The sequence below is a fragment of the Ctenopharyngodon idella genome, chromosome 19, assembly GCF_019924925.1.
Source record: "Ctenopharyngodon idella isolate HZGC_01 chromosome 19, HZGC01, whole genome shotgun sequence".
NCBI lineage: Eukaryota > Metazoa > Chordata > Actinopteri > Cypriniformes > Xenocyprididae > Ctenopharyngodon > Ctenopharyngodon idella.
In genome coordinates this window covers 23,061,496-23,074,248 of record NC_067238.1, presented here as the reverse complement: position 1 = coordinate 23,074,248, position 12,753 = coordinate 23,061,496, and the positions used below count along the sequence as shown (strand labels likewise).

General features: G+C 39.4%; 1 protein-coding gene across 5 annotated transcripts in view; it reads left to right on the top strand.

Moving 5' to 3' along the window:
- The window catches only part of trit1 (tRNA isopentenyltransferase 1), a 51,209-nt gene extending 38,657 nt beyond the window's left edge, over positions 1–12,552 (top strand). For 3 of the 5 annotated variants that reach the window (XM_051871479.1, XM_051871483.1, XM_051871478.1), the window contains 4 exons: positions 1,161–1,238; positions 10,869–10,978; positions 11,201–11,318; positions 11,409–12,552. In XM_051871479.1, coding sequence (XP_051727439.1) covers positions 1,161–1,238; positions 10,869–10,978; positions 11,201–11,318; positions 11,409–11,536 — 434 coding nt within the window. In that variant the 3' untranslated portion in view covers positions 11,537–12,552. The remainder of the gene's footprint in view (positions 1–1,160; positions 1,239–10,868; positions 10,979–11,200; positions 11,319–11,408) is intronic. The other 2 variants (XM_051871482.1, XM_051871480.1) reach the window with 1 other exon arrangement.
- The last annotated feature ends 201 nt before the right edge of the window (positions 12,553–12,753 follow it).

The following is a 12,753-nucleotide window of genomic DNA, read 5'->3' as shown; positions in this document are numbered from 1 at the left end:
TTGCACACACTCGGATGACTCAAAATAAAGAATTAGGGATTAGCTGGACCACCTAGCAAGTCTTCATGGTAAAAGAGATTATTACACAAATATATTAATATTGCATTAAACTACAGTAGTTATTTTTAATAATAATTCACTTTTTTTATTGTAATATTGACTGAATTTAAAAAAAAATCCATTGAATTGTTCCAAAAAGAGATCTGAATCCACTTTCTTGATTAAGTACAATGTAAATGCAATGTGAACTCAGTTTGTATTAGTTTTTTTTTACTTACAACGAACTATTTTTCTTTTTCTTTTTTTCTTGACATCTAAGCAGCAGCAGTGCAAGATGTTAAAGGGATAGTTCACTGAAAAATGAAAATTTTGTCATTTATTCACATTATTCACACTCCAAGTTTTGGTTGCCATTCCAACCAAAACTTTTACAGATCGAAAAGTACAAAAAAGCATCGTAAAAATGTGAAGCTTAAATGTGTTTGCTTGATGTGTGAAAACAAACCCGTATGCTTCTGGTGTGTTAAGCAAGCACGTTTAAGCTTCAGTTTATAATTTTTGATGTGCTCCATGTATGTACATTGATCAATGTTTATATATAAATAAAAGCCTAAAATAAATCCGTTTATCATATCTAGTGATCATGTCGCTTCAGAAGACATGGATTAAACTTTTTGATGCTTGAGACTTTTCAATGGATCAACAAAAATGAGAAGCAAATATTAAAAATGTTTTCATTTGTGTTCCGAAGATGAAGGAAAGTCTTAATCATTTGGAACGACATGAGGGTTAGGGTAAATTATCACAGAATTTTCATTTTTGGGTGACCCATCCCTTTAAATATAACACATCAAATGCCAATAATTGTGGAAAGAATCATAAATTGTAGTGTAGCCATAGTACACAGACAGCCCAATATTCTGTGGCACCAGTGGTAAGAGGATATACTGAAGAGGAAGTGGACTGAAAGGGGTGGGGGTTGAGGCTTTTAATGGAACTGCCTCTTCCTCTTCTTTGTACTCTAGATTTTGCTATTAAGCACTTAAAATTGTGTCGTAAACCCATTGCCTGTGACTTTTTTACGTGTTGTCTCTCACAAACATTTCACAGTACTTGGTGTGGTCATCATATATTGATCTTGTTATTTACTTCTCTCACAGGGGTTGAGTCTCTTAAGCAGGCGACTCGCCGCTATGCCCGAAAACAGAACAAATGGGTCCGCAACCGATTCCTCAAGAGTAAGTCTCACTGAACACATACTCTTTCCTTGGTGTTGTGCAGTGGTCAAATTTAGAAGGCAGCTTATTTGGTGCCCATAAGGAACCAAACCTCAGGTTATTCCAGCCATAATGTCCTTGGAATAAATTCATGTAGCAACATGAAAGTTCCACCACCCTTTAACGTGAGTTTGTCGTCCTCCCCTTTCCATCCTTGTGTTTGAGGGTTTAATTGTCTGTGAGGTACAGTCTCTGCTGCTAGATGCTACGTAACACTGCAGCTGTGTTAGTTCAGAGTGCATTGCAGCCACTGGCTTCAATTTGGATCACACTTACTCTCTAGGGAAGTGCATCCGCTATTAGTGTACAGTTCACTCATCTCAATTCTGAATTCATTGCTGGATGTTAAATATTGTCTTCACTCGTGGCTTGTCTGTTGTATATTGGTTTCAGTCGCCCCCACAGGTTACTGTAGCTGTGTGTGTCTCTTTTCGTTTTATTTCAGTATGGTCCAATGGTCAGGTAATCACAGCTGGTTTTAACGAGATGGACTTCACACAGACCATTAAACACACAAACATTCATGGAGAAATTCTGTGTAAGTGTTTGAAGGCTACCCCTCCCTTACAGACAGCCTCAAAATTCCAAGGCTCAGGGTTCAGTATTTACTGGCCTTGGGTTGATAAAAGATCAAATGCTCGTAAAGCTTGGGTGTTTCAAGACACGGTCAGTCTGAACAGTTTGTACTTTTACTTCCTAACAGACAACAGCAAAATCAGCAAGCACTTCAGTGGCTAAACAGCTGTGTATGTGTGTGGTGACGACATCAGGTTGTGAAGTTTATCTAGAGAAAGGAGGTAAAAGATACTTCTTAACCATGGAGAGTGTACAAGTGAAATAATGTTAGTTGGTCACATAATAAAAGCTATAAAGTTAAAAGGAATGTTTGCATGTGTGTGGCAGAGGGGACATTCACACAGGACGTGTATTTTGCGTACTGAATAGCTAGGAGTGGGACAAGAACACAGGGGTCTCAAAAAGTGTTTTAAAGCTGAACAAAATTTAACTTGATGCTTATGAAGTGAGGTACTGAAAAAACAGTGAAGTGTGATGCAGCGGTCTGTCTTATGCATACGTGCATTGACTAAAAATGTAATAAAATAAAATAAAAATAAGCACAGATAGAGTGCAATCATATCCTGTGTGTACAAGCTTTAAAGGAAGTATTCATCCAGAAATAATCATTAATGAGATAATTTTGTCACCCAACATGTTGTTTCAAATATGCATGAATTAAACTCAAGAATTTGTACAGTCCAATTTGTAAACAAATCATTCATACAATTTTGAATGATTTGTTCACAAATCAGATGTTGCTACTTCTCTAATGTACTCTTGTGAACATGCCAAGAAGAGCTAGGGTGGATGGTAAGATTTTCAGTGAAATTCAATTTAAATTTTGGTCTGTTCTTCAGGCAAAGCTCTATTAAATGTCTTCAGAATAATTTAAATCTGGACCAATTGTCGTCATGATGAAAAGACTGGCCAGGATATTCATGAAAAAATATGGTGTGATATGGTTTTGGAATGACATGTTGACAATGTTAATTTAAACATGCTCTTTACAAGTTTAAATGTTGTTTTTTGTCCCTTTGTCACATGCATCTTCTTCATTTCTTCCTTCTCGCATTTCTCCTGTAAGCACCTCAACACTGACCAAACCAATGTCTTGGATTTACCTTTGATTTCCACTTTACCTTGGAAGTCCTTGGCCTTCACCGCCTCTACCGTTTTTCCCAACATTATACGGGCATTTCCTTTGTATTCTGACCCCTGTTTCTGAAGATCCTGGCCTAGATTACCCCTTGCTCCCCATCCCTACAGAGGCTACCAGCAATCCTGTTAGCCATAATGAGATTAGGCAGAGACAGTGGCTAGCCCTCATTAAGAATAGTTTTGTGTCCCGCCATATGCGGCAGGACCCTACACACGAGGACAGCTGGCATTAGGTGAGAAGTCTGTGAATGTGGTCTTCCTCTATTGCCTTTATTGCGTCCTTTAAGCTCGTCCTGCAAGGAGGAGCCTTTTGATCACGTTCTTATGAAGCATTTTGCTTTTTCCAGATTCCTGGTGCCTTGATCAGTGATCAGTCCTGCAGAGTTTCTGCTCCGTCCATGCCGTATACCAAGCATTTAGTCATCATAATTACATCAGAAAATAATTAGATAAGAAGCAGGTAACTCTACATTTCTCTCTACGTTTTCTCTTTTAACAGTTCTGTTAGCCAATGTTGTAGTACTCAAGTCCGAGTCCAAGACTATATTTTCTGTGACTAGTAGAGACCAGCTCATTGGAGTCCAAATGCTCCTGAAATTACGGTCTTGGATTTGAGACGAACTTGAGTACTACAATGCTGTTTTTATCTTTCTAAGAAGCGTTTCAATTCTTGGGTCACCTCTTATTACCTTACTTCAGGTTCACCAGGCCAGTGGGTCTCAAGTCATCACAACTCAAGGTTGTTTTGTCCTCGCTAAACCCCTTGCATCCATCCCCACCTCTCTCCCAACCTTTGCTGGACTCTGACCTGCTTTTGGTCTGGTTAAGCTTCTGTGGCTGCCTGTCAGTGGCCTAACTGATCCCTCTCTCCGCACCCCACGCATCCCAGGACCTCATGGGGCCCTCAGCTGACCGGTTTAATCCTGCAGGCATTAGAGTACTGATAGGAATTCAGATGGGTGGCAGGAGGTTGGAGTTTATGGTGTGGCCTCTTGGGGATAAGGACTGTGGGTTCATTGAGGGCAAACTTGGGTTCATTATCCTCCTGGCCTCTATGGGGCGATCAACATCTTCTCTTTCCTTTTTCAATCAGTGGCTTTGTTTGTGAATTGAAACAAACTCTGAGCTGATATGAATAAGCCAGATCGGTATATTGATCTTGTTGCCCCAAGCTGACAGCTGTGAAGGGAACATCACCTTCAGAGCAGTCAAAAATTGTTTGGAAGAGAAGTTCTTGTGATGTGTCACCCTTAAGAAGTCATTTAATTTGCAGCCAGTGGCCAGCTCAAATAGTCAGCACGTTACTGTGCTGGTTTGAACCCTACTGTTGACAGTGTTACAGCTGAATTCGGGATTAGGGTGAACCTGAGCTCTGTTTCCGCTTCCCTAGAGAGATGGGACTGAGCAGCTTGGGGGGTAACCGTGACAACCGTTCAGTCAACGGCTCAGGGAGGCAACGTGAGCACTAAGTAACACTCTCTTGCCTTTTGTCAACGATAGGGGAAACCTGAGCGGGATGCGCGACAGGTGCGACATAGAAAAGTGTCCCCTTACACTCCGAACACCTCGGGACACGCCCCACACTCCCTAAATACATTCCCGCAAGAACACGGATGCCAGCCACTTGCATATGGACCTTTGTCCATGAACGTGTTTTGATGAGCTTGTGAGATGGCATACGGTGGAAGACTTTGCAGCTGAAGGTGGCCAAGTAATATATAAGCAAATGTAAATGAGATTAAGGTATGAGAGGAGTGAAAACAGCTGTTGAGGTGTTGACCTGGTGGCTACAACCCACAGCTGGATGTCTGATGATTATGTCTCTCGGTCACTCAATCTCTTCATCTCTCTGCCCTCACTTCCTGTTTGGCATGTCCAAAAATGTCCTACAGCTGTCCAGCATTACAACAGGTGTTCTGTGCTGACATCCATATCCACTCCTTCGTCCTTTCTTGCCCTAGGCTCTTTTATCACACAAACAGCAGCAGGTGTAATTGCTCAGTGTGTTTCCTGATGCCCATGTCTTTGGAGACTCTAGAAGATCTGCCAGTTGGTGAGCGAAGGGTCTTTTCACATCTCAAAAGGCGGCAGCCGCACGGCTGTCTGCCGTGAGGTGCGCTGCAGAGGTGCCGCCTCATTGAGGCAGATATTTGAGATCTCTGTGGTTAGAAACCCTTGTTCTCTCTTCTTTTCCACCATTCAAGTCTGGCAAGATTACTTGACTTAGATTTCACTGAGATTTGAATTTTGAGTGGGGGAAAGCCCTCTGTTCAGCATCTGTTTACCCCCAGATGGCCATCGTTGCCCTGTTCCCTCTCATTTCTATACCCCAGAGAGAGCAAGAGAGAGAGAGGTACAAAAAAAAAAAAAGTACAAAAATGTCCTCTACTCCCCACATGGCTCAGGTAGGCCAGGTGTCTCTGTGCAGGCCCACCTGCTGCCGCTCTTTTCTGATAAGCACAATAGCAGACATAAAGACTGCAGAACTGTCTTTGATTAGGAGCGAAAGCAAGCAAGATGCAACAAGGTTTAGTTTGAGGTAAAGAGATGCTTTTCATCAGCTAAGTGGGACACTGGGTCTCTTGTGTGCAGGAACACCTGCGCAATTGCCAATGCAAAACGTAAATTAAAAGGAATTAACCCTTTAAATCTGTATGGATCTCATTTAATGCATGACTTTCTAAGACATCATTAACATAATGAATACTTTCAGGCTTTTTGCTGGGATATCTTTGCAGAGTATGATAAAGTAATGGATTTTATATTTTGATTTTATATTTCAAAATCAATATTTAGTGGCAAAGCAACAATGGCTATTTAATAGCGCATATACTCATTTTCAACAATTTCCAGTACCTTTATCAAATTTGACCCAGTGGGTGTTTGATATTGAATTATATTTATTTAAATCATCATTGTAATACATTTCATGAAATAAAATGCTCACTAGAATATGATATAATGCTTTAATGACTAAATTAAATTAGTTTAATTTATACATTTATATTTGTTTATTTATTACCTGGATTTGTCTTTTGTTAGCATTGAAACCCATTTTTTCTTTTTGACAAAAAGGTTTTGTTAGAAACGATTACAAAAATCAATTGAAATTGTATTTATGTATTAATTTCAATAATTCATTCTTTTTTTTTTTTTGTAATGGATAAATATTACTCTTTAATAGCCAGTCAGGTTTTTAAATGCCTATTAGATTTATTTTACTGTGTCTTGTTTAATGTTCTGGATGCTGTTGTTGTGTTTCTAGATTATGTAATACTATCATCTGGGTTTACTCTAATTTAAACCAAACAGAGGGTGATAAGGAACTAAACAGCATTTGGAGTCAGTCCAATGATTTACCAAGGGTTAAATTAGAAACTGTCAGTTCCTTTTTGTCAGACATGAAGGAACTGTTTGGCAAAGAATTTGATTTTCTGTGATAAACATTTAACTACGGTTACAAACAATGCTCAGTGCTTATTTACTTTGCATTTTATGCAAAATAAGTTTTGTTTTGCATAGTTTTGCATATGCTTTTTTTTAGCTAATAGCATTCTTTAATTTTTTTTTTTTTTTAAAGATGTGTTTAAGTACATGTTTCTCTTGGTGACAGTTCTGGACTTGCGTAATGTTTGCCTCAGGCAAACAGGTGTGAGGGCTGGATGATATTGTCAGCAGTCTCCTTGTGAAATGGTGGCTCCTCTAAATTCTGTTACTTCCATCGTTGTTCATTTGTGCTGGACGACTTGTAATCTCTTAAAGGTATTCCACAGCAAAAATTATAGTAGCAGTCATAAGTGTGGCAGTTTTGTAATCAAATCATGTTTGTTAAAAAAGAGCTTTAGTGTTACTTGGCTAACATTTGGGGAAAATGTTTTAATTTTTTTGTTAACCCAGTAGGTTGTCAGGTTTCTTCATCACAAAAAAATGCATATTCAGTATGTGTTTGTCAGCTTTACTAACATTACCTTAAAGAAAAACAAACATTTGTAAGTATAGGATGTCATTTCAAAGTAGTTTGACAGTTCAGCTAGACAGTGTTTGAAAATAGAGGCTCTAAAAATATCATGCCAGAAAGATGCCTCTTCGAAACCGGTTATCACAGCAGGAAAATTTTGACTGCTTATGTCTACATAATGATGTAGGCCTCTGTGAGCCTAACCACCTCAATTGCTTACAGTGACACTTTACTAACCACAGTTAGCTTTCTTGGATCAAATTAAATTACATTAAGCCAAGTCATCCGCCAAATGCGGGCGGATTTCAGCAGTGGCGTGTAACGCAGTCACTCCTACTAGACATTTTAGCGGGTTGAATTTTATATATAATTTTAAAAATGCATCTGAAATAGTAAACTAAGTGCACTGTTGCCAAAAATATTGATTTTTCGATACATATCGATACTGTGGTATCTAAAACGCTTCCAATACTCATTTTCCGCAGAATAGATACACGATACCAGCTGCGGTTTCACACTCTCTCATCTCTTTGACACCGAGTTGACACACAAACCCACTTCCCTTCACTCATTTCATTTGCTCCGAATGAATATTGCTGGTGTTACAGGGCTTAAATTTTGACGTGGGATTGCGCATAATTTTACTCATTCCTGCAGATTTTGTGCTCACACCCAAAGTGCGCACACACATAAAGTCGCCTAAATTGAGTTCTTTTTCACTGCTTATTGCTCTTAAACAGACAAATACACACAAAATAATGTCAAAAAGCCGGTCTTGACGAGTATTCACATAACAGTCAGTTATGTTTTAAGTGAACGTAAAAAGTTGAGAAAGAGTGTGTATGTGTAACAGAATAATGGATCCGTGCGTCAGGTCTTAAAGTGACAGCAGCCTAATATACCTGCTGCCAAATTGAGATGATATTAAAAATGTCTATATGGCAGTTTTTCCCCATTTTATCAGTGTCAAAATTGTGGCCAGTGAAAATGCTAAGAGGCTAGTAACTTTGGAAAACCACTAGCCACAGTGGCTGGTGAACAAAAAAGTCGAGCACTGGTAAAAAGCTTTTGAAAAGTGGTGCCACAACTGTACTGCACATAGAAATGTGTCATTTTATTGATTTTCAGTATTAGCCCAAAACAGACTGACAGTCTCTAATATTGGCTTAAAATGATATGGTCACAGTTATGTATGATATGGTTCAGTTTAGTGCAGCATCAGACAGCCAAGATCAGAGAAGAAAGAATTTCGAGTTTAACCTATAATTAATGTAGATAATGTGCCCATTGTGTGTAATAAAGGAAGTGGGAGGATTTGAGTAAAGCATGACAGCAGGTCATGACCTCTCATTTTAAGGCAATGATTAGTTTTTTTTAATGCTGGTAAAATTAAATTAGAGTGTCTCTGTGTTCCAGGCAGCCAAGTGTGACTTTACTACTTGCAATGTATGACTTTATCTCAAAGGCATGTGCTTTTTTTTTTTTTTTTTTGTCTCAAAGGCATATGTGAAGTAAGTTTCAGAATGCATGTTCAGTGTTTTTTTTGTTTTGTTTTTGTTTTTCAGTAAGTTCTGAACAAAGTGTTTCTCACCAATCCAAGCATTAGGTTGGGTTATTTGAACAGCCACCACCCTAAATATTGAATTTCGGGACTCAACTTGTCCCATACCGTTTGCTCTACAGACATGAATGATGCCTCAGATCATGAGAAAAAATGTGCTATAACAATATCTAGGGACCAGAACAACGTACCCTGTAGAGACTTATTTTTACTTGTTTCTGTTCTTTTTTTTTTTGTGACCAGAATAACCTAATGATCCTGATCTTTCCTGCAGTTTAAGTTTTTTTTTGTTTGTTTGTTTGTTTTAACTTTGCATGTATTTAACATATGGGCCTCTCATTATCTGTGCATGTCTGCTGGATCAATAGCGTTGAGGGAGGCAGAGTGAGGTCGTCTCAGCTGACAGTGTCAGAATGCTGTTGGAGATTATCGAGCAGCAGTGATTCAGCAGGTTCAGGCTGCTGCAGGCCCTCCCCGCTTCTCTCCATACTGATTCACTGCACCACTGCATAACCAGACATGTTTTCTCCCATTCCACCCTCTTTTCTTTGACATTTTTAATCGTTAATTGTTCAATTGTAAATTGTATGTTTAAATTAAACATGTATGTTTAATTTTTTACTTTTTTTGACCTTGTAATGTTTCATCAAAATGTCATATATGGGTCTTCCAGTGGAACGACATACTTTTCTTTGGTGACATGCAGGACTTCTCCAATAATTTACTCTGCTTAAACCCCGCCCCTTTCTTACAATCGACAGCAAGTTCACATTTACTTTTGAGTGTAATAGCCACATCTTAAAATTCAAACAACTGGATAGAACTAAGACCCCACCCCATTTTTTTCCCCCACTTGTTTAATAATTTGGATACAGTGTCTGTCCTAGACTTCTGGGGGCCCTAAGCAAAACTTTTGGCTCTTGGTACAACTCTGCTCGACTCGCTTTGCTTTTCCACTGAAGTTAGTACCGCTTCAAAGTGGGTGGGATTATAGACTGATCATTGTAGTTGTGATGCCTCTACTGCCGTGACATCATCATAAACGTGACACAAACACACAACACAGGATCTATCTATGGAATGCTGTTCTTGATTCTCGGCATGTGGATGTTTTTCACTGCAAGACGAAGTTTGTTTCAAATGAGGCTGATGGCAGCAAAACAAAATACTGCTATTGTGTCTCGTGTTGCAAATCCAATGACGCTGTTAGTGACGATTCTCTCTGACCAATCCGTGATCTGCAGTGTTTACACATAACATTTTAGTATCGGTACAGCTCACTTGGAACCTCAATCTAGGTGGTACTATTTAGGCATGCGAGCCGTACTGAGCCCTACCATGCAGTGGAAAATTGCCAAAAAAGTGAGCCATACCGAGCCGTAACATGCAGTGGGAAAAGCGTCAAAGCGAGCCATACCGAGCCGTACCATGCAGTGGAAAAGCGCTGTTTGTGATGCGTCAAGTAAAACCTTCCAAGACGGACATTTTGACACATTGTGTGTGTATTTGTCCATTTAAGTGCATACCCGAAGCCCAAAGTAGCCTATGCTTGTCTGTGTTTCTCTCCGTCTTGGATCGAGAGCACAGAGAGCCGCCTGGGGAACAGCTGCGAACAGCTCTTTTGCAGCTCAATACGCTTTTAACTACTACTTTTTTTATTATTATTTTTTTTTAAAAAGTATCTTGCATGTCCGACAGGAGACTGTATATTACGACTGCCACGTTACATGATTAGACTGATTTGAACGTTACGTAGGAAGGGAGACAGTGCTCCACTTTAAAGGAAAGAAATGGAATGCGACATCGTGTTTTCATAATTGTTGAAGCCAAAATCAAAAAGGGGAAGGGGGCCCCCTGGTGGTTCGGAGGCCCTACACAACTTGTATACTTTGCTCATAGGGAGGACCGGCACTGCTCGGCTGTACGTCACAATATGGAAGAAAAGGTCTGTCGCTACTTCTCTTTCATTGTAAAAGGATACATTGAACTAAATTCACTTTTAGTATATTATTTACAGTCTTTCTCTTACAGGAAAACAGACCAAAAATATTGGCCAGTCATGTTGCACTGAACAGATGTTTTGCTCAATCAGATGCTCTCTATAATGAGAACGCCCCTTCCCCTATAACCAATTAGAAAGTAGCAAATCATGGTAATTTTTTCCCCAATGGAAATTAATTTAATCATTAGTGTAAGATGTAAGATTAACTTTTCTCAATTAGATCTAGTCTGAGAACATCCGTGTTTGCACCATTACATTGCTCCTTGATGATTCTGCAAGTTTAATCAAGATGCTATTTCATCAGTGTCATATATATTTTTTTTTTTTTTGTCAATTTATCTTCCAAATCTTCAGGACCTGCTAGCAATGTGCCTCCTGTATATGGTCTGGATGTGACAGATGTGACCAATTGGGAGACTACGGTACTTACTCCTGCTCTAGAGATCTTGGACTGCCTCCAAAAGGTTTGACTTGTTTCCTTTCTTGTTTAGTTGACAAATAATGTCTCCTTTACGCCCCCACTGATCATGATTTGTCTTGTGAACCCAGTCGTGGAGGTTCTGCGTAATAGTTTGTGTTGCTAATTTCCTGTCAGTGATTTTTGGTGGCGTTTGTTTGTTTTTCTTTCTTTTTTTTTTTTTAAAGAGAGGAGACTAACACAACATCTCCTTTTAAAACCGTTTCAGGGAGAGCAGCCATCTACACAGCCAATCAGAACTGAGGGGGTGGAGTCTCGCAACAAACGGAGTCATCACATGTGCGATCTCTGCGAAAAGGTTATCATCGGTGACTTGGAATGGACAGGTAAGTTTCTGTTCTGGTCAAACCAGTGCATTCTCAAAAATCTTACAACAAGAATAAAAATGCTAATATTTGACCTGTCCTGACCTCCAGCACACCAGAAGTCCAAAAACCATCTTTATCAAGTCCGCAAGAGGAGAAAAGCAGAGCAAGCCACAGATCAGGTCACAAACCCTACCGAACATCAAAATGTCAGTGACGGGCAGGTACCTGTACTATAGCGTCCACCTCCCCAGCTCTGATAGGGCTTATTGGGGTCAAGCTCACAGATGGACCAAAGAAATGAAGGGCTCGTAATGTATTTTTCAGATCAATATAAGAAGGTGCTTTCAGATTGATTGGTTTGCAGTGAGCACCAGTGATACCTCAACTTTCCCTGTGGAGTAGCAGAACACACTTCAGGGTCTGTGATGTTTAGACACATGGATTGATGGTTTTTCCCATCTGCCACAGACCAGGGGTTACGGCTAATGTCTGGATTTGGATTCTTGCGCTGGACAGATGTCTTCCCTGCTGCTGTTTTGTCTGAGTGGTGCACTTTTTAACCACGACTGGTGCTCTTTTAAACCACACTGTGGTGAGCCTTTCTAACCTCTTTGGCTGTACTGACTGAACTCAAAATACATCACTGCTGATGTCGGATTACTGGATCAAATATTTCCCTGCTGATCAAGAATGGAGGTTATTTTTTTCATAATTAAATCTGATGCCGGACTTTATTTGGAAGTCTTACATTTATATAATCGTCTGATCAGTTCGGGTCAGCACATAACTATGACTTTAAGCTTATGTGGACGTTCTTTCCTCAGGATTCCCAGTGCCTTTGATTTTTCTGTGACAACGTCCAATCAAAAACTTTTTTACTCACTCGTATGCCTTTCCAAACACATTCATTCTTTTCTGGAACACAAAATGAGACCTTTTGAATAATGTGCACACAGCTCTTATCCATACAGTAAATAAATGATATAATATAGCATCAGAAGACTTGGAATATAGCTGGAGTCGTATGGTTTTATGTTTCCTGCTGGAGCTTGTATGGAAAAGAGCAGCGTGAACATTCTTCAAAATGTCTTCTTACGAGTTCCATGAAAGAAAGAATGAGGTTTATAAATTACATTTTGACTCAACTACATTTGCTTTTTGGTTTGAGTGTTTTTATTTCAAAACTTTTAAAGAATGATCTATCACTGCATAAATTATGTAAATGTAATTAAAGTGCTTTTTATAATTTAAATGACTCATCTGAACAGATCTGTTTATTGTCTAATCAAATAAGTCGTAAAAACTTTTAGCATGAAATCATCAGGGTTGCTTGGGCGACTAGCCACCAATACCTGCACAACTTCGTAATACTTGGCTGTGAGCCACAAACTACCTAATTTTTCTTTCTCCCTCTCTTTTGATCCCTGCCCCATGCCGATGTATCTGCTCCAGT